Here is a 25,914-nt window from a genome sequence, read left to right on the forward strand (position 1 = left end):
GTTTTGTTTTCTGTCTTTCATGAATCCAAAACCTATATTGGTTTGCCATATGTTTTCAATGACAAGAAGGACACTGGAAACTTTATAACTCCAAAATGTATCTTTTAGATTTCTCATCATTTTTATTGTTTTCTGTAACTTCATGTAAACTTGTTTGTTGGAATAGTAGTGGATTGTATTTATTTACATTTCCTTGCCATGAAAAAAAACAGATGAAAATTTTACTGTTCTAGAGATTGCTTGTTTGAATAAAGGGCTTAATTTCTTGGATAGTGAATTTCATACAAAAATAATTTACTCTTTGTTTACCTTGGGAAATGACTATATATTGATTATTTACATTATATAAATCATGTCATGCTTACTTATATGTAAAGCATTATTTTACATTATGTTATATATGATATAATTAAAATAATTATCAATTATATCTTGATTTGTAATATGAAATCAAATTTATATTTAATTAAGGACCTCTAAAATAATTCTGGAAAATAATTAATTAAATTTCAGGGTTTTTTTGACCATTACACTTTCTATATGATTGGAACAGTAGAAATAAGCATATTTATTATAGAAGAAATAAAGTAGTTAATACTATTTACTTATGACGTTAACTGAAATCTATGACAAAATAATTTCACATAACTCAATTTATTTAGTACAATATCAGTATCTAATAAAACAGAGGCTGAAAGATTTTTTTTTAAATCTCTACTTTGCTACAACCTGGTTAATTTCTTTGTTTTCAGTTCCCCTAAACACACTCCTCCATAATCACTCTTGGGAAATGAAATAAAGACCAGTTAATATAATCTCTTCAGAAGTCTGTTGGCACCGTAGCAGTACATCATAAGTTCACAAGCTTGTACCACACTACATGATTTTATTATTATTTTTATACATTTCTGCTGAAGAAACATTTTAAAATTGTTAATAAGTTGAATATAAATATAATGTGCAAATACTCTGATACCTTTTTGTATTTCAATATACAATACAGTGCTACAACTTGTGCCTGACATCAGACAAATGTGGGCAGGCTAGAAAGGTACTTTATAACTTCGTAATGTGCAATTGCACTTTTAATTTTTCCTTTCATTTTTTCAAACTGAAGTTCACAATGCAATTTTAATAGCCCTAAGTTCCTCCAAAGAGCTACTGTGTGTTGTATAAAGGCTATGTAATCCCTGCAGTGTCAGGGGGTTAGTGTTCAGCTGTTCAGGATCAGGAGATGATATCTCAGCACTCATAAAACAGAGGATTCAAAACACAGAGGCATACATAGAAGTACAGATCATTATGACAGTTCTGGAAGTCATCCACAAGAAACGTCAACACCCTAGAGGCCAAAATAACACTACTGAATCAACATTTACAGCTTTTGTTCAAAATTATAACCAATATATAGGGAAGATTCACACTGAACCATTAATGCTAGTATAATAATAATTTTACATTTGGCTTGTTCCAAATATGGAGAACTTCAAAACCCTATGGGATATCTTCTCTTAAACATTTTAAATGAACAATATTTTTTCTGTACAAAACAAGTGACTATGCTGAATTAGCAGTTTCCTAGAACTGTCTGTAAAATGGTCAATTCAGGTAGTAAGGCAGTAAGGGAAGCATGAAGATTTCTTTAGGATTGCATATTTCAATTCAGAAGCATGAGGGGGTAGTTTTGGCCCCTGGGGTTGAAAAATATCTTCTTGTTGTAATCGTTGATCTGAATATTTACATGGTAGTTTCTTCCCATTCAAGCTCAACATCACCTATAACATAAAGTAGCATGTCACAAGAGAGTACTGAAGTTAACAGTTCAAAAGATTAAAATGTTTCATGGCAAAAAGACGATCCAGATGAAAAGGCATTTATCTCACATTGAATGAGAGAGAAATGAAGAAACTGATGTGCACTAAGCTAGTTTTGAAGTATTTTAAACTTATGGTTATTATAATATCAGTGCTCCTCTTATAGGCAGTAAACTAGCAAATTTGGTACACCCTGACTCTGTTTACCTTCCATGGCATCCAAAGAATCCATTTTCTGAAGTGCAGAATAGTTAACAAAACAGATAGGTTGATTGCTTCCTTTATTTGATAAAAGATCCAGAATGCACTGGTGTAAGAAGATATACTGTGCCTAGAAACAAAAGGAAGAATGATTAAATGAAGGACGGGGTGGGACTATTTCTTATAATAGAAATTATACTGTTTCAGCAAAAAGCAGTAATGAGTTCAACAAATGTGAAATGGATAAGTTAGAGACAGATTTTATTTCAGTAAATAAACAATTTTCTACAATTTCCAAAATAATATCTTCTAAATCCCTGTGGCTTCTTGTAGCTTTGAGTTTTTTAAAATATTCATCACTAAATACAAAGTGTTAATATATTCTTTCTTGTTGTGATTATAAAAGCAGCAAGTCTTTCTGATTACTTAAATTTGTTTATGAGCCTCCTTTTTCCTGTTAGATCTAATTGAGTAATTTATAAATACTTTTCTTGTCAGAATGCAGAGCTATATTTAATCCTGCAGTTGCGAGTGAGCACATTTATACACCATCAACTCATTTAAAATACATCTAATAATTCTGCTAGTCATCTGGATTTTGGCTCTCTTGATATTAAGTATCTATTCCCCTAAATACCAACTGGTTTGCCATACAAATACCCGAACACCTAGGTGCAGGACATGGACTTCTAACATTTCATCTGAATATATGGGGTAAATTCAGTACCATCCAGATTCATTAGATTTATTCAGTATAATTCAGTAATTTATTAGCATTTCTGAATTTTTACTTCCCCCCAAAGTATTTAAGGTTAAAAACCAAAGATGTATGTTTTAAATCATCCTGATTTGTACATAAGAAGCATACCCAACTGTAAGGAATATCACCAAATGTTTTAAGACATATTTACAAACTGACAATTGATTTAAATAGAACATCCTCAAAAGTGATCATTTTAAGAGGTTATATTCCTATCTATGGCTACAATACCCCCGAACCTTTTTTTTGGAGGGGTGAAACTCCTTTATTGAAACTGTCTTTGAATATTACTGGTCACGATTAGCAATATCTCATTGTTTGTGGATTACAAAACATTCCCACTAACACTTCATCACTAGGAAGTCAGTTCTATGAGAGCAGAACTCTTAGTTGCTGCTGTGTTCCCAATGCCTGTAATAGTGCCTAGCATATAATAGTTGTGTAATAAATGCTTGTTGATTTAGGCTTATTTAATTCTCAAAGCTACCCAATCTTCACCATTTATGGGCAGATGTGATTTGGAGAACATCCAAAAGTGAATGATCAAGTTACAGAATTCAATTTTTGGTAAGAAACGAAGTATTATAAAGCAATAATAATTCTACTGAAATTGCTGGTAAAGTAATTCTAAGAGTTTTTCAAATACACATCACACAGTAAATATAATAGCATTGAGATATATGTTGATGAAATGTGATTTCTTTGAAAATAATTTAAATTGAACAATTCTGGTATTTCTAAAAAACACATTTGAGTTTGAAGTCACATTTGACATCTGAAACTTCTGACTGTCCAGATCTCATCTCCTCCATTGGAGAGAATGATGGGTTAAACTGCCAGCATAGCAAGCCAAGCTCTTACAAGACAGCGCTGCAGGTTCCAAGGTCCCTCTGCCATCCTGTGTTATTGCCAAGGAGGCTGCAGAGTGTCATTGAAAAGTTCAACCCAGTTGCTACCCTTGATAGTCATGTTAACTTAAGAGAAGTTTGACGCTCAATTTCCTTATCTGGAGACGCACAAAACCTATCCTGTGACTTTTAAAGGACTTAAAATGTGTAAAAATGCATGCAAATTGAATTTCAATAATGGTTAATAGTTGGATTGATATGGAGCCCTTGTAAAACCTCTGGACAAGTATCTAACTTTCAGTGCCAACTATGAATAAAAATGCAAAGTTCTTTCCTCAGAAATTAAGACTAAGAAACACACATTAAACCAAATGCAGGGCCCTTTACGGAGTGGGCATCTGTCAAACTACACAGGTTGAATATTCATGAAGCCAGTCCTGGTCACATGTCATATTCTATTTCTGAAACAAACTAGGGAAGAGTGATCCTTCACTCATTTGTTCTTTTTAGCATATAAAGGAATGAACATGGACTACATTACCTAGTTTTACCTATCACAGAATTAAAATGGCTGTGAAAGATTCTTACACAGAGACTTACGTTGAAATCAAATATGTAACATGCAAGACAAAATAAATGACAAGAATTGGAAGGTCTGGCATCCTTCATACTTCTAGGATAGATTTGTAGCCAAACCATGAGGTAAAAATAACAATGTAATCAGATGTGACAAAAGGCCAGATCTCTTTTTAAAAACTATAAATAATTAAAGATACATATTTATGACTATTATCAGAAATATCTTGACCTGGGTGTATTTCTTTTTGAAAATTCCTAATGATAATATGAAGCCATAGCAATTAGCAAGGTTTTCCAAATATTGCATATTTGATCTTTGGTATGTTTATCAATTATTTATTTTGCATATAGTTCATAATTTACATAATTATACAATATACATTTAAAAAATAAGTATCTGTACTAAAGTTGAATACTCAAACATTTTTTATTTTTCTGAAAAGTTGGATGTCTCTGACCTAGGGCAGCATTTTCCTACAGCATTAATGTCCCATGACATGCATTACAAGTTTAGGATCTAAAAGGGTTGAAGGGTACCACAGTTGACTCTGTATTTGTTATTTTCATGGTATATTAGCCTAAAAGATCTAAGGAATTCTGTACTTAAAAATTAGTTTAATTTATTTCTCACACTCATTTTATCAGGAAGTCTGTTTCCTCACCCCTTTAATAAATTTAATGCCACTTAGTTTTTAGCACATATTTTGGAAAATACTCTGAGAGCAGATCTGTGTATTTACTACAAGAACATCTCTGTATCTGCATAGTATACAAACTTTGATCAGAAGATACAGATAGAAACGTCTCCTATTAAGTTAGACTGGAATGAATTTTGGCTCTGATACTTATTAATAATATTGCATTGGAATATCACTCATGTTCTTGGAACATCTGCTTCCCTATTTTGTAACATAAAGTCAATAATACCTAGTCTATTAATCAGTTTACTGACCCTGATTCACAAATAAAGAATTAAATAAGGATTAAATAAGAAAATAAATGTAAAGGATCTAATATAGCAACTGGAAACTCCTTGACACTCAATAGAGGGTTGTTAGTCTCACTACCATTATACTGTTTTTTAAATTTTTGTACCAGGGATTGAACTCAGGGGCACTCAACTGCTGAGCCACATCCCAAGCCTTTTTTTTTTTTGGTCTTTTATTTACAGACAGAGTCTCACTGAGTTACTTAATATCTCGCTGTTGCTGAGGTTGGCTTTGAACTCATGATCCTCCTGTCTCAGCCTCCAGAGACCACTGGGATTATAGGCATGTGTCACTGCACCCAGATGTATGTTTCCTTAGTGAATAAAAATCTATTTATTTTATAAATATCTTTGCCGTCATACTAAAACAATAAAATATTCCCAGTTAGTTGATTATTTGCTGCAACAATCATGGTTAGTACTAATAAATAACAGATAAATATGGACATATGAAATTCATAGAAACTCAGTAACATCAATATTTTACACTGTTTTCCCCATTATAAATATATTTAGCATATTTATAAGAGGAATTCATTTGAATTCACTTTCTAAGCTCCCCAAAGTTGCTAAATGATAAATACAAATCAATTTAATTAATTTTCTACATGCCTGTCAGTATAAACAAGGATGAACAGTCAGTAATTATACTTAAGGGTGACTTTAGTTCTCTCATCATCTCTACCAGCTGCTCTACCCAACAAGTTTATAAGGTAGGAAAAGAGTTCCTACTGTGCATATAACAGCTTCAAGTTCACTTCCAAGCAGATTGATGCACTAAGTTCCACCCACATAGAAATCCTAGAGTTGACACCAAGAAATGAGTGCAGGCTTAGTTCTCTTACCAGATTCTGCACCATACACATTCTTTCACTTCTCAATTCAGCTACTAGTCCATATATATCCACAAAGTCATGGTCATTTATATGTTGTGTCAAGTGGTCCAGAGCAATAAAAACTCCAGTTCTACCAACCCCAGCACTGCAGGAAGAACAACATTACATGGAAATTAGTCATCTATTGATGGTGACAAAGATAATGAGCTATAGCAATAGATTCTAAACAGTTTCTTTGCTTATTTGGAGATAGATTTTCTTTGGACTTTCTTTGGGTTTTGATTGTTACCAAGATTGTGTTTAAGGGGAGGGGGGATAGTAGAGAATAGGACTGACAGCAGAATACATCAGACACTAGAAAAGCAATATGTCAATCAATGGAAGGGTAACTGATGTGATACAGCAATCTGTATACGGGGTAAAGTTGGGAGTTCATAACCCGCTTGAATCAAACTGTGAAATATGATGTATTAAGAACTGTGTAATGTTTTGAACGACCAACAATAAAAAAAAAAGATTGTGTTTAGTTATACCAAGATGATTATCAACACTTTATCAAATATTTATATTTTCTTTTTTAACTACTTGAATTTTTATCTTCTTTCATAATAATATTGAATAAATATGAAGGATACTCAACTTTTTTATATTTAAGAAATTTTTAAAATCTCTTAAAATTTTTTATTTTTGCAGTGCTGGGAACTAAACCCAGGCCATACACATGCTAGGTAAGTGCTCTACTACTAAGCTACATCTCCAGCCTCATTCAAAATTCTTAATACCAGAAACTTCATATTGGCCATATTTTTAGTTATCCATAGAAATTCTAAATATTGAAAATATAAAATATTTGGCCCATATTGCATTTCTTATGTATCATATTAAAAATAATCTCTCACATCTTTTTAAAAAATATTTTATAAGTTGTTGATGGACCTTTATTTTATTTACTTATTTATATTGTGGAGCTGAGAATCAAACCCAGTGCCTCACACATGCTAGGTAAGCACTCTACCACTGAGCCAAAACCCTAGCCCTCTCACCTCATTTTGCTTTCTCCAGAGAACTTTTTTTAAACCTCCTACAGTTAATAAAATTTGCAAGTTATTTTCTTTTAGGAAATTAATTTAATACTCAAGGACAGGTGTTCCATAGAAACTGTCAATTGAGTAACATAAGAGCCAAATATCAGTAATTTCCTATTATTCAACTTAACATTTCCAATGACGGTAGCATGAATACACACATGCCTGAACAAGGTAATCAGACGTTAAGTCACTTAATACACCTTTCTAGCCATCTGAGTTATGGCAGTAAGCAATACAAAGTGCCCAGGTGTGTGGAGCTTATACCCTGGAGGACAGCAGTACACAAATGAACACAGGCAAAGAAGATGGTTGGTGATAACAAGGGCTATAAAGAAAGATAAATCAGGCTAAGGAGATAGAGAGTGATAGGGATGAATAGGGTAATCTGACAAAGCTATTCTGATAATGTAATATCTGAAAAGAAATTTGCATAAGGTTGGGGAGCAGACCAAGGAAGCGTGGTGGAGAGGACCACTAGATCCTAAGGTTGCATAATGAGAAGAGATCTGAGTGAGAATATGGTCTGTGTGTTCAAGAAACAAGAAGAATGGGCAGGTGAGGTTACAATGGGAAGGTGAGAGGTGCCCAGGGATGGGAGGACTTGGTGGGCTGGAGGAATGTGGAATGTGGGATATGGATGAGCAAGAGGAGGATTAAGGATGACTTCAAGGCTTACTTGACCAAAGTTGGAGGGACCTGATGTTTACCAACACTAGGACAATGAGGAGGAGTTTGGAGATGGAATCAAATGTCCTGTTTGAGACATATCAAACTTTTAGAAATTTTTAGTCATTTGGGTTATCATGTTGAACTAAAAGCTGTAGGGGATGTTTAAAGTTGTGATGAGAAATGGTAAATGTTTAGTAGACAATATAAAAATGATATTTAAAGACAATCATTAATCTGGGCAGATTTTTTTCTTAAATTTTAGTTATTTAAATCTCAAAAGAGGAGATGCTATTCTTTCTGATGCTTAAACTAGAAAAGATACTTTTCTTTTTCACTGACTTTTAGTGCCATGGAAGTGTGTACACAAGATTTGAAGAAGGTATAAAAGCAGCTTTTTAAACTTAATTTATTGTTCATTAAAGGTTTAATTATCGATAACAACAAAAAACCAACCACTGGCCCTAAATACAAAATGTTATAATATGTATGCTACATATTATTCTATTAAAAATATTATGTATATGGAGAATAATTAAATTGGGAGGGCAAGCATGTAGCTTTTACTTTTTGAATTATATGCTTTGTAAATATAGACATTGTTCACACTTCATAAAATTCAAATTTATGTTTTACTCTTATAATTAAAAAAATTCAAAATATCATGAGTTGCATAATAATTTAAGTTACATATTGAGTTTTTCCTTGAAAAAGATTTGAAAATCTGATGGATTTACCTTTTCTTATATATCCAACTAAATTAATTTCAATGTATTGTTAAAAGGCTATGATTAAAATATATTGATAAAACACATTTTATTGTTTAAAATATAGACAACAAAAACTTTACAATTTTAACAAATTTTAAATATACAATTCTGTGATAGTAAGTATATTCTCAGTATTGTGCAACCATCTCCACTGTCCATTTCCAGGACTTTTACATCATACTAGACTGTAAAAATAAGCCTCTCTATCCCTTTCCAAGTAATTACATTACTTTCTATTTCTGTAAATGTATCTGTTTATGTATCTTTGGTAAATGGAATCATAATACATTATATTATCACCCATTTTTCCTCTAATTTACAAACTCCAATTGTGAAAAGGACTCAAACTGAATTATGGCATTTGCAGGTAAATAGATGAAGTTGAAGAATATCATGCTAAGGGAAGTAAACCAATCCCCCAAACCCAAGGCCGAATGTTCTGAGAAGTGGATGCTAATCTATAATGAGATGAGTGCAGGAATTTTGGATTGGGCAAAGGGGAAGGAGAGTAGGGGAGAAGGCTTAGGAATAGGAAAGACAGTGGAATGAGGTAGACATCATTACCCTAGGTACATATATAATTGCACGAATGCTGTAAATTTACTTTGTATACAACAAGATAAGTGAAAAATTGTGCTCTATTTGTGTACAATGAATCAAAGAGCATTCTGCTGTCATGTATAACTGATTAGAATAAATACATTATAAAGTTTTAAAAAAAGAAAGTTGGAATCTTGTCGAAAAAAATTAAAAAGCTCAAACTGAGATTCACTTAGGTATATTACATTAGAAAACTTAAATCATAACCGTGTGTCTAGAAAAGTTTTGAATGCTAAACAGTCTGGAATTTAATTTGTAAGAATAAAATTGCATTCCCAATGGAAATCCTGAGGAAAAAGTCAATTTACAGTCATACTTTATTAACCATGTTTAAAGTCCTCATTAAAAAAGAAAAAGATTTGAGTAAAGTTTTGTAAAAATCTGGAACCATACTTGGTTTTATTTTTTTAAGTTTATTTTTCCTAATTCATTCCCTGTAATTCAAAAATCTAGAAAATTTTTTCTACAAGTAAATTTTGATAGTAGAATAGGGGCAACTGAAATAATGAAAGATGAGATGTTACACAACTTGATATCATGAAAATAAAAAGTTCACTTTGGCTTTCAAGTCCATTCCCAGCATTTAAGAGAAGGTTTCTCTGAATCTTTCTTACCTGCAGTGAACAATCATAGGTGTGGTGTCATGTGCTCTGCTTGCTCGAACCAACTTTACAAAGTGAATTAGAGGGGTACTGTTTTCAGGAACTCCATGTTCAGGCCAACCAGTAAAATTACACTGTCGAACTGTCATATAATCTCCATGCTACACAAAGCAACAGATTTATGAATAATAAAATTATTTAAGTACTACATGAAGGCTGAAGACAATCTATGCCTGAGCTTTTGGAGATAAGCTTATAAAAATGACTATTCACCAACAGAACAGGTTCTGTTTTCATTATTTCTTATTTTTTATTGTAATAAAGAGAATTTCTTGTTGGTAGAAGGTAACAATAAAAAATTTTGGATTCAAGTCCTCCTATAGAGTATTAAAATTCAAATATAGTTAGAATATCAGATTTTGAAACAATTTTGACCCCCACACTTGAATGCATTCATTAATTATACAAAACACAGGTATTGTGTATCTAATGTCAGGAAATATACAGATCCTTATATTATTTTCTGTGTGTCTAGGCATATAAACCAACAGAGTGGGACCTTGCACTAACTCTTCTGTACTGGTTCTAGATTAAATAGAAAATTAAGCCATTAGAATTTAGAAAGCAATGAGTAATGTGGGGACTTGCCATCTTAGCCCATATAAGATTATTTATAATCAAATTAAACAAACCTAGTGACTTAGTTGTTTTTCTTCCTTTTTCTGTTTTTGTCAACCTAAGAATTTGATGTTAATTACTTAATATACACTTTAATCATGTGATTGGCAATGAAACACAGTGATAGATACTACAGGAAGATAGCAATTTAAAACTTCTATTTAGAAAACAGTGGGAGAGCCTTGTTAAATATAGAGGTATTCTTCTAAGTGATAGTTTTAGAAATTAATTTTACTTGAGACATTTAGATCATTCATATTTTATACACGTCCCCTCCCCCCCTTTTTTTTACCCTTTCAATTTTCAGATCCCTGATGGTCCAATTTATCTGAACATCCTCCATAAGCTTTGTAATAACTATATCTCCAAAAACAGTAACAGGTTTATTGTCCTCTGGCCAATACTGATGGCATCTTATCTGCATCAGAGAAAATCAACAATCATAAATGTTACTGTTATATATACATATATGTGCTTTAATGGTATATATGCTATATATGTGTCATTGTTATTTATATATATGTATATATATGTTATATACATTCCTATATATTTGTTATATACATTGTTATATATTTGTTATATATAAATATAACATTGTTTTATATATATATAACATTGTTTTATATATATATATAATATATTACAATTACTACTACTAAGTTAAAACTCCTTTACAGACATCTAAATTATTGATGACTTACAGTACTAGCTAAAATATTCACACATATTAACACAACTGTAAAATAACATTTTGTGAAAAGATTTTTATGTAACTTACCCGCCCTTTTTCAAAACACTGTGTTAGCATTACTAATGTTTTTGCTCTTGTTTCCCACACCATTCTCCAAAAATCTCCAACTGTTCCTGGCAATGGACCTTGAGTAGCAATAAACTCATTTGGACACAAGTAGCCCTAGAAAGAAATAATAACATACACTGCATCAATGTTTATATTGATATAGAATTTTTCATTTTTGATCAATATCTAAAAAATATGCAAGTGGTATAAAATACTTCATGTTTTTAAATGCCAAACAATCTTAGATATTAAAAATTTTCAAAATCTACTTTTAGCCTCACAATCTGTTATATTGTAAGGGATTTGCTGATAGATAGGGTATTGAGAGAACTATATTATTAAAAAATGACTCTAAAAAAAGATGAGGAAGATTTCAGGAAGAGCATATTTGTTGGGAAAATCATGAATCCATACTGGACATTTTACCTTAAACAGCTATTAGACATTAAGTGAGCATGATATGGTGGTCATTAGGTATATTAATGTGGAATTCAGGAAGAAGTTCAAAGTAGAAAGATAAATTTGAAAGTAATTAGCAAATTGATCATAAAAATCAATGACATCACCAATAAAATGAGTTTGGAAATAGTAAATTCAAGGATTGATCTCTAGATATTTCAATGCTTAGAGGTCAGAGTAGATGAGAGAAAAGCAGAGACTAAGATGAAGGATCAGAGCTGCTAATAGTTCAGATAAAGTAGGGACTGACACGGTGTTGGTGTTAGTCTTTTGAGTAGTTAATTGGTGACTTGAAATTTCAGTGTTGTATTTGCTTAGCATTAAAGCATAATTTGAGTGAATTGAACAGGTAAGAAGAAAAAGGAATTGGAGTAAGTATGGACAATTCTTCAAGGGACTCTAGTGTAAATGGGACATAGAACGACAGGGAAGAAGTAAGGGAGAGCAGTGATATCAATTTTTTTTAAGATGGCAGAAACGACAATGTTTGTTTGTCTGATGGAAGAATGTAATTAATTGGACAGAAAATAGAGAAAATTCCTCAAACCACATTCTTGAGAGACAAGGGATAGGCTGTTGCTGGTAGACAGGATAGCTCATCCACTGGCCACAGAGAAGAGATTGAATATATGGACATACATGCAGAGATGTGGGAAAATTTAATTGCTTCCATTTTATCCATGAAATAATGAAAAGCATAGCAGATGTAGGTGAAAATGTGGGAAGGGGTATTGAAGGTGAGAGAAAGAGGGTGAGAGTTTAGAAAGGAGGGAGCCTGAAGGGATTCAGGGGGTTCATAAATACTACTTTTCTTATGTAATCTGTATAGATCAATTGCACCTACTGTTTGGTTTCCATCTCAGTCATAGTCATATCCTGTACTATCAGTTATCCCATATCTAGTGGAATATTAGAGAGTATGAGCTATTGATTTGTTTCTAATTATTAATGAATTTAAAAATGGTACAAATCAATAGGTATTGATACAATCAGTTGCCTTTTCCTGACCTTATAGTATCACAAAACATTAGATTATTAGGGCAGTGATTAGATGTAAATATCTGAATAATTATATAAATCAAAACAAAACTTCAAAATGCAGTAGAGTTAACCTAAAACAAAAATTAATAAGCATAAAATTTTGGCAAAACATTTAAAGAATTAAGCATTCAAAAGACTCAAACAATTATAAATTAATAAGTAAATGTTATCATAATAGTATATTCATGTAGCTATTTCAATAGAGATTTAAAGTTCTAGCATAGAAATAGGATGAAATTCAAAGTTGCCGTACCCTCCTTAAACTCTCCCTTACTTACCCTTCTAAGAAGCCTTAAATTCTCTCCTTATTCACTACTTCAACAATATGCTCCATTATATGCCTGTAATTTGGGAGTAATTATCAACCACAGAATTAGAGTAAATTCTTTTCCTCTACCATCACACTGGCTCACAGGAAATAAGACCGAGAAAATGAATGTTTGATACTAGTGAAAGGATAGAACATTATAGCAGAAGGGCCTCAACAGAACTGAAGGAAGTTGCAGGCTTGTTTGAAAGGACTCACAGACTGGAAAATTAAAAAAAAAAAAACAAAAAAAAAATATGGAGAGCATGGACATCAAGTATCTGTAGGTTCCTGTGATAATGATTAACCTTACATGTATCAGGAAAAAAAAAAAGAATTGAAGCCCATGGGTAAAAATATAAGAGGACACATTTAATTTTTTAAGCTTTAAAAAGCATATGTATAATACAGATTCGTAGAGACAGAATCATCTGCCTTAGGAGAAAGTGGATGAATCAATGACAGGAAAGGCTGACATTTAATTCCTGAGGTAAATGTCAAATTAAATGAGTGGAAAGGCACTACCAGTCCTACTCTAAGGTTCCATTAATTTTGTCAACCACAAGTGGAGGTCTTGGGTGCCTGTAAGTACCTATGATGGTGATGAATACTGATGGAACAAAAGAGTCATAGATAAAGGGAGAGTTGGTTCATTCAATTTTCAATCCAATGTACTATGCATTTATTATCTACAATATGCGAGAGAGTACATTAAGTATGTCACAATTCTCTACAAGTGGATTCATTTATGATATGCTTATTGAGTGGCTACAATGGAGTATTCATTCTACAAGTAGCTGAGGAGAGAAAGAATAGGGCATCATCACCCACTTGAAGAACTACAAATTAGAGGGGAAAAAGTACATAATAGGTTTTTATATTGTATAGAAACAACTGCCCATTTGACTAATTTTTTTCACTGAAAGAAGTCATCAGACCTTACTGTGTAGAAATAATACATTAACAAGATTTATGAAACAGTGACAAGACCAGGAGTATGTAATATCAGGTTGAATGTCTGCCATAAAATAGTAAAATGATTGTTGATCAACAGGAATCTGATCTGAGCCTCCACATTCCCATCTATAAAATGGGGGCTGTATAGTGTTGTTATAGGTAACTAGCATATTGAGGTCACAGAATTTGTAAGGAACTTGTTTTTTAAAATAGTTGGAAAGGAAATATAATTTCAGTATTTATGTTTTATAAAAATTTGAAATATATAAATATGTCAACTTACGGAAACATAACTGGCATTAATGTAATCCGATCCTGGAATACTAGCATCAGCTACCAGCTTCACTCTGTTGTTATTATCTAAGAAGAAAATATAAAAAATAAATGCTAATTGACTTTCTAAATTACCACTACCTTTTTACTATGAAAGTAATGTAAGAGTTCATGAAGCTAGGGACACACGACTGTAATCTCATCTACTCTGTAGTCTGAAGTAGGGAGATCACATGTTCTGGGCCCGACTGGGCAATTTTTATTTTGGTAGGGAGGATTGAACCCAGGGGTGCTCTACCACTGAACTCCATTCCCAGCCCTTTATACTTTTTTTTATCTTGAGACAGGGTCTCCCTAAGTCGCTTAGGGCCTTGCTAAATTGCCTAGGCTGGCTTTGAACTTTCGACATTCCTTCTTCAGTTTACAGAGCTGGTGGGGTTACAGGTGTGTGCCACCCCATCCAGCCAGCCAGGGCAATTTAATAAGATCCCATTACAAAAAAAAAAAGAAAGAAAAGAAAAGAAAGAAAGGCAAAAGAAAAAGAAAAGAAAGAAAGAAAAGAATAAAGAGTTCATAATATAATATTATAATTTTACAGATAAGTATAAAATTACAGTATATTCCTCTTAGTCTATATTTCTACTATGCAGAGATAATGACTATTGATATGTTCTTGTATATATTTTCAAAATTTTCTGTACATACTCTCAGGAAATTAACTACAAATGGTGTGATATGCACCCTGTCCCACAGATTACTTTTCCCATTTACCTAATCTTTCCATATAAGCATAAATATACCTAGCTCATTATTTAAAAAGACATATTGTATCTATTTGTTTGAATCTCATGTTTATTTAACTCTTTATGGTGGATTAAATTGATCTCACTTGTTATTATAAAATGCTGAAAAACATAATTGAACTTTTTCATATATGTTGGATTAGTTTGTATAAAACATTACCAGGAGTAAAATTCTCAAATCACATATGTGCCTCTCAAATTTTGAAAGATACTGCCAAGTTCTTCTAGACTTTTATTAATTCATATTTGAACAAGGGTTTAGGAAATTCTGTTACAAAATATTCAACATTTTCATTTATATTCTTTTGATAGATACATAGTGATATTTCATGGCATTTATTTAATTTCCTTAAATATGATCAAAATTGAGCTTTTTTGCTTATGCTTATTGGTTATTTCAAATGCCTTTTCTATTCCCTGTCTTTTAATATATTCTCATTTTTTAACTTAAAAAATATTTAATGCTAGCTATACACATAAAATACTTTTGTTATAAGTATTAAATTTTTTTTCTTAGAGGAAAACCAGTAGAGTAGAGGAAAGGGAGCAGTTGAGGGAGGAGGGGAGGGAAAGCAGAAATTCTGGGGATTGAAATAGAGCAAATTCTATTCCATTCATTTATGTTATGTCAAAACAAACCCTGTTGTTATGTATGACTACCAAGCACTAATAAAAACATAAAAATTTTTCTTCTTTATAATTTGTGTTTGGCTCTATCTTGCCATAGATAAAATTTATACTATTATATAATCAACTTTCTCCCTTTTAAATTATAGCTTCTGGATTATGTATTGTTCATAAAGTTGTTTGAAATAACAAATATTCTTATTTATACAAAATTTTTGCAGTTTCTCCTGATATCTTAATGATTTTTTTCTGGTTTACTTTTAAATATTTCAATCTTTCATCTATTGGGATTTTTTTTAAGGAATGTGATAGAAATATACACACACATGCATATGTATGTCTTTTATTGTTTTTTGTTATTTGGCACAATATACAGTCTAAATTTTTTAACATTCTATCCTTTACCTGATTCAAAACACCATTTCCATTGTACATTAGATTTCTCTATGTATTTTGTCTATCTTCATTGTACATTAGATTTCTCTATGTATTTTAGACCATTTACTCCTTCTCATTAACTTATTTGTCTCTAATACAAAATTTCTAATTATCATTCTTCAGAATATTTTAAGATCTTATAAAATTAGATACCCATTAATTTTTTTCATGTGTCAGAAATTATTTTTTCCTGATAATTTTTAACAAGTGATATAATTGAAATTATCATAATGATAATTTTAACTAAACGTGGACATGACATAAAATATCTATTATTCATGGAAGAAAAATGGGTAAAGGAGATTGGGTCTGAATTCTAGATGATCTACCTATCATACATACGCCATTGAGTGAACTACTTTGCTTCTCTGATCCTTAGTTATCTCAAGTCTAACACAACTCTATTTACTTCATATAATCCCCTTGAGGAAAATTTATGTGAAAGTTAATAGGGAGTGCTCAAATACATGTTGTCAGAACTTGAGTATATACACTATATAACTGTTAAGATAATTTAGCCATATTATCAGAAATTATCGTTACATATCCAATGTGATTAAGTTGACTGAAGGGGAATTTAGACAAATTTCTGCAAAGGATTCATGTTTCTATGACACTGAATTCTGCATGATCTAAATATTTGAATGACACTGCAGCTAGTCCTGTAATTCAGGAAGGGACGCCATCGTGTTTCTATTCACTCGATATGCCTGTTTATAACTAGCTGAGTCAACAACAAGCTAAACTTTTCCTCTCAGTGTTGGAATATTAAGGTCATAGTGTCCTGTCAAACAGAGTTGGAAATCTCTTCTCCAAGTGTGTGATGCTAATTTGGGTATCTTAAAGCCCTGTAAGCGAATATCTTCTAAAATGCACTGTGGTATTTGAAATTCTGCTTCCTAGGTTACTCAGAGGAAACAAAGAATTTCACTTAGCTGCCTCAAGCTAAAATTCATTCTATTGAAATATGTTCCTTCCCTGCAAGGAAGGATGTGTCTTCAGCTTTATGGGGGGGGAGTGTTCCTGTAAGCACCATGCTGTGTGTGTGTGTGTGTGTGTGTGTGTGTGTGTGTGAAAGAGAGAGAGAGAGAGAGAGAAAGAGAGAGAGAGAGAGAGAGAGAGAGAGAGAGAGAGAGAGAGAGAGAGAGAGAGAGAGAGAATGAATGAGAGAGGGAGGGAGAGAGGGAGAAAAGAGAGAAACTGGAGTCTCTCACCTTATAGAGATGGCTATGACTTTGTAGCTTTGTTATCTCTGGACTATAGAAGCTAAGGGCCTGTGACAATCTTTTTCTCCCAGAAAGTTTGCAGATTTTTAATGATCTATTGTTAACCTTCTTATGAACTAATGTTGAGTGCTTCCTGGGTTTCAGTACTGAGCAAAATGATTTACATATCATTTCAATTAATCCTCACAGTAACTTTTTCACTAAACAATATGCTCATAACCACTAAGGTGTTTAGAACAGAGAGAGGATTGAACCCCAGGGAGTCTGATTATTTTTTGTCTTAGCCTCAGATGTGGAGAGTTGGGGTGTTCATACTCCTCAGTCCATTTTATGGTTTCAAGGTTGTTGTTTAGTTCCATCAACCACTTTTATTCCCTTGCCATCTTTTAAGTAAGAAGCTGGAACTGACTTTTCTTATGGTTAAAATGGGATTCTACATAATAACACACTGATGTCTTAGTAACAGAAGATTGAAAACTCACATTTTACAAATATCTTTATAAGATCTTGAGTTTTACATGGTTTAAATTAGACAGTTCTTGGAAATAGGTAAGATATTTGAATTACTTATTACATGTGTTGATATAAATTAAGTCCTTCATATACAACAAATACAAATAGAAATAAATACTAATTATTCCACTATGAGGTAGGTTAGTTAGGTGGGTAGAGGGGAAGGACAATGAAGGACTGACATTAGGCCTACGCACCAAGAAGAATCTAGGAGTCATAAAAGTGAAACAGTGGGGAACCTTATCTAAACAGGCAGGCACTGGGAAATGAGGTCTAGAATGCCTAACCTTCCCCAGGCTGCACAGAACTATAACCCCTTGAGGAATTATTACCTAAAATCCTGGGGAAATGCGGGGTGTGGTACACCAAGACCTCCTGCTTCAGCTAATTATAATCATTCTAGGGGAATTATGGTTTTCAGATAGGTGCCATCATTATCTCTTGCAAACAACACTGTCACAACTACCCTGTCAACCAGAATATTCAGGCCCTCACCAAGGAAGTTGCTGGGTGCTATTCAAGGAGTAATAAACCAATTTAGGGGAGACAGGGAAATCAAGGCAAAAACAAAATACATAGTTTCCTTAAAAATTCCAGCTGTTGGGCTGGGGCTGTAGCTCAGAGCCTAGCATGTGTGAGGCCCTGGGTTCAATCCTCAGCACCACATAAAAATAAAATAAAGGTATTCTGTCCATCTACAACTACAAAAAAAAAAAAATTAAAAAAAAAAAACTCCAGCCATGTGAGTACCTCACAATCCTCTCTTTGAGGGGGTCTATGCAGTCCATCTGCTGTAAATAACCTTCTGGTTTCATTCTCTATTAAACTTTTGCTATGTTTCACTCGAATTCTTTCTGAAAAGTTACAAGGACCAGAACCCAAGGATTTGCAGTGGTTGCCCTAGCTCAACCCGGCAGGACCCCAGCTCTGTAAAACCACAGCAACTGTCTTTCAATCAGATTAGAATATTTATTTTCATAGAAAAACACTGAACAAGCATGAAACAAATAGTCTGGAAGAAATTTAGTGCAGATAAATATAAAAACATGGGATTCCCCTTTAAACATATGATGTATCCAGCCCAGGTTAACTCTTTGAAAGGGAGAACAAAAGATGTTGAGAAAGGTCATAATTTTGAAGTTTAGAAATGTATTACTAATTTATTTCCTATAACAAAGTATTATTTGTCATCTTTCTCATTAAGTTATTTATTTATGATTAGTTTTTTGGTAGAAAGGATTTTAGGTGGTGAAAGTATTTGCATTTTCATCTTTGTCTGGTTCTTAGGAATTAACAGGTTGCATTAGATTACTACCTCCTGTATCATGTTTCCCTAGATCTGTTTCCTTCATGTAAAAGTTATCCTCCAGTTTTAGAATAACAGAATTTGGTCTGTTTCTTCATATCCACATCTTTATGTTCTGTGATTATAACCTTCTCTAAGTCCATGAATTTCTAGATAGAAAAGTTCAATTTTTTAGAATAGAAATTTTTCCAATACACTTTGAAAATTCATAAAAATAAAATATATAATATATATGTATATACATATGTACACATATAAACTTTAAAATAAATAATATTTTAAAACTCTATGTTTTGAAATAATTTTTCAGAGCATCAAGAATATCACTTAATTTTTTAATATAAAATATATTAGATCAGAATGGTGACAGTAGGATCATCTCTTAAAAAATAAAATATAAAACATAACTATTAGTAACAGAGGAATTTCACATTTTTCCCTGTATGTCACTGCCAGTTCTTAAAACAATAATACTGTTTCTTTTCTTATTGATATAAGAACTAAGATGTATTTTGGCAAAGCACATCTCTGCCTCCTTTGTAAAAGCAGTTTTGGTAAACATACATTTACTGTGATGTTTGATCAGTATTTTGTGAGGCATTTTTTATGTCCCATAGGGCTATGCTCTTGAGGGAAACTAATGCACAAAGTGTGAACTTTCTCTTTTCATTTGAGACTGGGTCTGTAGGAAGATGTAAAACATGTTCCTTACTTGGGTTAAATTACAAAGCTAAGAAACCATTAGATCTACAGTTTCTTGCACCTGCAAAAGTGAACATTGTGTGAACAAGCTGAAAACCATATATATTAACTCCAGAAAATGTGAACAAAGCAAAAAGTATAATTTGAAAGTCACTGTTAATGAGATACATTGCTATAATTCACTTAATATGAATAGAACATTTAAGAAATACAAAAAATTAAGGTGGTGAATATTTTAAAACACTTCATAGATATACCAGCAACAATAAGGGTACATACATGGTTTTATATTTGGAAAGCGATTTTTTGCTCTATTCCAAGGGAGATCTGCATCAGTTGAAGACAGATCCTGAAGAAATTTTGGTAATTCCTGTGAAATAAAGTCATTGCAAAAATTACATTTCTCAGAAGTGTATGAGAAAGGCCACAGTAAAATATGATTCTTTAAACCTTTTTAAATTTTTTTAATTGAAAACACCTATGTTAAGTGTGGAAACAAGGTCAAATGAATAGTAGTAAGTTTACCTAAGCTTTATAAGTTAATGTTCATTAACTTAATGATGTTGATCAGTTAATATTGCCCTCTATTGAGATAATTTCTTTGCACTTTGGGAGGCCCTAAGATGTGGTAACCAGGCTAGTGACTCCTTCCTATGTCACTCATGGTTTTATCAGCTACACACTGGCTTTTCCTTAATATTTTAATGTCAACTTAGTAAGACAAAGGGAGTTCATGATTTATTTTTTGTTTTTCCTCCTTGGGCAGTGTGATTTCATGCCTATTAATTGGTACAACATTGGTCAGTTTGAGAAGATGCCAGAGGTCAATTCCTGTGCTCAGTAGGCACTGTTAAATTGATAGTGGAATGCAAAGGTACTATTAAGAATTATCAGACACAGACAAAGGGTCAAGAAAATCTATAATTGACATTGGGGTTAAAAAAATCACAATATTATCTACCTTGTTCTTTGTAATACAAGCATCTTGCAGAAAGCTGCTGCAAACCATATGCATTATTTTCCTGAGCAGATGATTTACATTTATGAAATTTGTGATTTTCCATTTTAGAACCCTCAGCTTGCCAAATTCCTCAATAAATGTTAAAATGTGAGTTTTTACATTTTTTCAACATTATTATAAAGTATTTGTTTTAAATCAATGATTCTCCTCTCTCATTTTTCCTTAAAAAGTTGAACTGGACAGTTGTTTGCATGTGGTCCTGTGTCAGAAAAGAGAGTGAAAGCAGCTGGATTCTGATGTGCTGGCATCACAGGTTTCAATTTTTTTTTTTCTTTCAGGCATTGAACCCAGGGCCTCAAGCATTCTAGGAAAGCACTGTACACTAGATGTACCCCTAGCCTGCTAAATTTTTAATGAAATGAGGAGAACTAGAAGAACTTCCTTGTTTAAAGGCTTTCAGAGCATATAAAGAGGAGGAAAGAAATTGACTGAAAAGTGGTATTTACATTTTGCAATTACTTCACATTAGAAGTTTCCACTTATAAAGTGACTCTGACCTTAATCACCAATACTCAATTACCAGGCTGTTTGGTAGTGGTCCTGTTCCTATCAGGGCACACCAGGCATCAGTGATCTTCCCCTGCAGCTCTTTCCCCCAACGTCTGTGTCATCTGTTTCCTGAGATCATAATGAGTCCACTGCTCTGCTGAGCTTTTCCCCCACTCCCTCTCTCTGGAGTAGTTTCCTCTCTGCCTTCCCATTGTTCTTCTGCTCATTCTATACTTCATCTTAAAGCCCCCCTTTTTAATGAAGTCTCTAATATTCAGATTTGATCTTCATTTCTTTTCTTTTTTTTTTTTTTTGTACCGGAGATTGAACTCAGGACACTTAACCACTGAGCCACATCCCCAGCCCTTTTTGCATTTAATTTAGAGACAGGGTGTCACTGAATTGCTTAGGGCCTCCCTAAGTTGCCGAGGCTGGCTCTGAACTCCCAATCCTCCTGCCTCAGACTCCCAAGCTGCTGGAATTATAGGTGCAGGCTACTGTGCCCAGTTGATCTTCATTTCTTTATGCAGACCTTCATCATGACACAATGTGTTTGCAGTTTTTTAAATATATGTTTACAGTTCTTGCCATAATATTAGCTTCCTTGTGGTAGGAATTATCATAATAGCTAAAACTTGTATCAGCCACTATTCATAATATTGCACATATTCAAGCATTTTAGTGACCAAAATTAAGAGAGGTAGATTTTTACAAAGGCACAGAGTTGAGGCACCCAGTTTAATTTGTCCAAGGTCACTTGAATGGTAAGTGCTGGGTTGATATATATCAACATAACAAATAAAATATCTGTCATAATAATAGAAGCTTCTAAATATTTAAGGTATAAGTGAATATGACCTGAGTTAAAATCTGTATCAAATATGCATTTGTTTATTACTGTATAATAATTTTGTTTTTAAAAAATAATTAGGATAAAAACAGTTTAAATTTAAACTTTTTTTTTTCTTGAAACCATGGTCTCAAAAAAAGTTAAACTGGAAACTTTCACAATATGTGAATATGTTATTGCTAATAAAACTTTTGATCTACTTAGTCATACATAATGTAATTATGTTCGCTCTATTCTAGCAAAATTTTACTTTTGTTCCCGAGAAAGTGAAAGTTCTCACTGTATAAATGCTAAGAAAAATTTGATGGTTCCATTGATTTTGTTAAGTTCAAATCAATATTACTTAAGAAGCATAACAAAAAAGCTTCAGGAAATACCATTAATCTTCTCACACTTTTGTTATTATTCCCTGAGAGACTGAAATATTTTAATCCTAAATTATTTAAGCCAATTATTTGAATCTTTGTTCATAAGTTCACACACTAAAGCACTCATGAAAAAAACAAAAAGAAATAGAGATTTTGGTGACAGAAATCTATTTTATTTTTATAATATAAAATAATTATCTAAGATAGGATAGACACAAGTCTCAAAACAGCTTACAGATTTGATATCAATCTGAGTCCTTAAATAATCTCAATTTTGTAGATATGAAATGTTAAAAACAATATAATGATTCCCAACTTTTAAAAAAGTTTTAAAGTAATAAATTCTTAGTTTTACATGTCTCTATAATGATATATCATTTATTCCACAGTTACTTAAAAATAGGCCTTGTAAAACAGGCCATTACTTATTTTATTTTTTTTAAATTATGGGATAGTTCTAGAAATAATATTATTTTTATAGTTTCTGGAAGCATCCAGTTCTGTTCTCATATTCTTCTGAACTGCTAATGTACACTATGCATGCAAATAAAAATGGAATAATTTAGTGTCTCTATCTAAACCAATTATTTAAATGTAAAACTAAGTTTATCATATGACCTAAAGCTCATATGCAAACAAAAACTACTGAACACATTGCTCTGGATTTGCATCTACACCTAGATGAAAGAACGAGAAAAAAAGGGGCCAGGCTGCCATTGAAGGGGAGGTCTGAAGATGAGCACCTTTTCCTGACACAGTAGGTGAATAATTCTGATCAGGTTGCACTAGAGGCCAACCAGTGTAACATTACTATCCAAACAATCAACCTGGTAATTGGGTATTGATTATCAAGGCCAGAGTCCTTCATGGCCTTGCATGCTTAAAATGGACATGAAATGTGACACATGAAACGACGGGAGGTCTTGCAATGTTGTGACAACTGCTGGTAACATACCGAAAATTCTTCTTGAAACTTTAGGTTGTTGTTGGTGCAAAGCTCTTCAACATGTTGCAGAAAGGATTTCTTACTTATTGGCCTCCATGTAAAGAAAAGTATAAAATGGAGTCTTGTTAGAATGTATTCTTTCATTTAAGCCTGGTCACTGGCTATACTGTTAACATGAAAAGAACAGGAACATTTCAAAAACCAAATGCAAAACAGACCTCTAAAGTCACTCTGTCATGAAGTTAACTTGCTCTCTTTGAGCTCATTTTCTTTGTATTCACAGTACAAAACTCTTCCAATTTTTTTCAGTGACTTTAAGTGAAGGATTTAACATTTTCATGAATAAGGTTTTTCCAGTAAATGTAAGGGCATAAAGTTATCATTGAATTCTAAAGCACATAATACCTCTTTGTCATACAGAAAACATTTTATACATTACAAGGTTTTAGAAGGTATAAAATATTGCAGTGACCTCATTCTCATAATGACATGGTTTTTAAATCCCAAGGAGTTTAAATATCCCCGTATTACTTCCCAAGCTAAAATACAGACATGCAGACTTCACCCCAGAGAGAGAGAGAGCATTTCTCCAGTTACCATGCAATTAGTCATGCTTTTATGATTTATATCCAGCTTAGAGGTTTTTCCAACAAACATACAAAGAGGGAACCACACATTAAGATTGAGAGTTGATATTCAAAAGAAGAAAAAAGTATTTTGTGAACTTACTTGATAGATTTTCTATAACTAAGTAACCTGCAACAAAGATTGTGTTAAATGCATTGTGAGTTGGAGAGGACAGCTCATTCTGAAAGAATTCTAGATTAAAATCAGAAAATTATAATAAATCAGTAACATATAATATATTACATCATAACTAACATGCAGTCATTATTTTAAATTCGACTTCACATTTTTGAAATTACATTACTTGGCCTCAAATATGGCCAAATAATATTTTAGCTTCTCTCTCTAGCTAAAAGGGTGCTATTATTATATTCTTAAGCATCTGGGACTATGAATTAAAATGGGCCACTTCTTATATCTTGCATAGTATTTGGTGGTCTAAAAGAAAATTAATGTAGATTTTAAAATATTTTCCTTATCTATACAGAGTTCTGGTCATGGGAGAAGAAATCTGTAAAAATGACATCATTTTGCCCAAATCTTGTTCCATGAGTGTGTTTGGATGAATATACAGCCATAACAAACTAGAATCATTTAAGTTACTTTAGACATGTCTACAACAGATCATTGACCAAGTTATTTACATTCTAAAAACACAAATATTTTTAATAGCCAAATAGAATATGTAACACACACAAACTTAGAGATGAATGCACTGTTAATAAAACATCATGCACAACCAATTAGCACTGCAAAAAAAGCACAAAAAGCACAAATACAATGAAATATAGTGAATAACATATAACCTTTTTCAAAGTTTTACATTTTAAATGATATTGGTAATAATCTTACTGTATTCTTTAAGTGAAAAATATTTATAAAAAGATGTATGTTTTGAAGTAACAGATAAATGAAATAGAAGAATTGAGTTAAAAAACATGGTATAATGAATATTGTGAAAATGGCCACAAAGAGGTGTGTTCAATGAAGAAAATATGAATCAAAAGGAAGCATATTGCATCATAAAACAGGAATTGGTGAGGAATATGGGGATGCTGAAGTAGGTATTATCAAGAAGAATGATAAAATTCTCAATGATAGGTGGGTCTCTCCAAACATCCAATAATCAAATATGGCATCAAAATGACAAGCTAGAGCAAAGAATCTTGACAGATAAGCAAAACAGAGCTTCCCACAATTTCCTGGAATGATTCTGAAAGACTTTCTGACTCTAACTAGGTGAATACAAATAAGGCTGACTGGGCTATTTAATCAGAAGTATCCTTAACTTTTGGGAAGGGAAAAGAGTGTTTGAAACTAGGAGCTGCTAGAAGTATCTCTGGCAAAGACCAGCAAGAAGAACAGATGAAAATGAGCTTGAGCCCACACTACCTACATACACCTTCTTGGGTAACTGAGGTCAAATGTTCCCATGCTGACATGTTCTTCAAAAAATAGGAAAGCAGGGCAAATTCTAGTTAACTGAGCTTAAGATGTAAATGATTAAGATGCTTCAATGAGCAAGATCCATTTCCCTGATACTGAAAAAAATGGAAATTCTTGACTTGGGTGGAGATCACTTTTATAATCACAGAGAACATTATTCTGCTTGTGATTGGTAAAACACAAACACACTATATCTGACTTAGTGACAGGCCTCTGCTCCACTTATTTAAAGGACATACTGCCATTCTACAATGAAGAAATTCTCTCTTTCCCAGAAGACCCA

The 25,914-nt window shown here is 32.5% G+C and overlaps 1 protein-coding gene across 1 annotated transcript in view; it reads right to left on the bottom strand.

The window, feature by feature from the left end:
- Window positions 1-684: 684 nt before the first annotated feature.
- The window catches only part of Ptprq (protein tyrosine phosphatase receptor type Q), a 197,072-nt gene continuing 171,842 nt past the window's right edge, over window positions 685-25,914 (bottom strand). The window contains exons 36-45 of the mRNA XM_078053099.1: window positions 24,288-24,314; window positions 23,568-23,649; window positions 20,164-20,254; window positions 14,280-14,356; window positions 11,212-11,346; window positions 10,723-10,848; window positions 9,765-9,913; window positions 6,036-6,171; window positions 2,022-2,145; window positions 685-1,775 (exon numbers count right to left, since the gene is read on the bottom strand). Of these exons, the coding sequence (XP_077909225.1) occupies window positions 1,738-1,775; window positions 2,022-2,145; window positions 6,036-6,171; window positions 9,765-9,913; window positions 10,723-10,848; window positions 11,212-11,346; window positions 14,280-14,356; window positions 20,164-20,254; window positions 23,568-23,649; window positions 24,288-24,314 (985 nt within the window). The 3' untranslated portion in view covers window positions 685-1,737. The remainder of the gene's footprint in view (window positions 1,776-2,021; window positions 2,146-6,035; window positions 6,172-9,764; window positions 9,914-10,722; window positions 10,849-11,211; window positions 11,347-14,279; window positions 14,357-20,163; window positions 20,255-23,567; window positions 23,650-24,287; window positions 24,315-25,914) is intronic.

The sequence above is a fragment of the Ictidomys tridecemlineatus genome, chromosome 6, assembly GCF_052094955.1.
Source record: "Ictidomys tridecemlineatus isolate mIctTri1 chromosome 6, mIctTri1.hap1, whole genome shotgun sequence".
NCBI lineage: Eukaryota > Metazoa > Chordata > Mammalia > Rodentia > Sciuridae > Ictidomys > Ictidomys tridecemlineatus.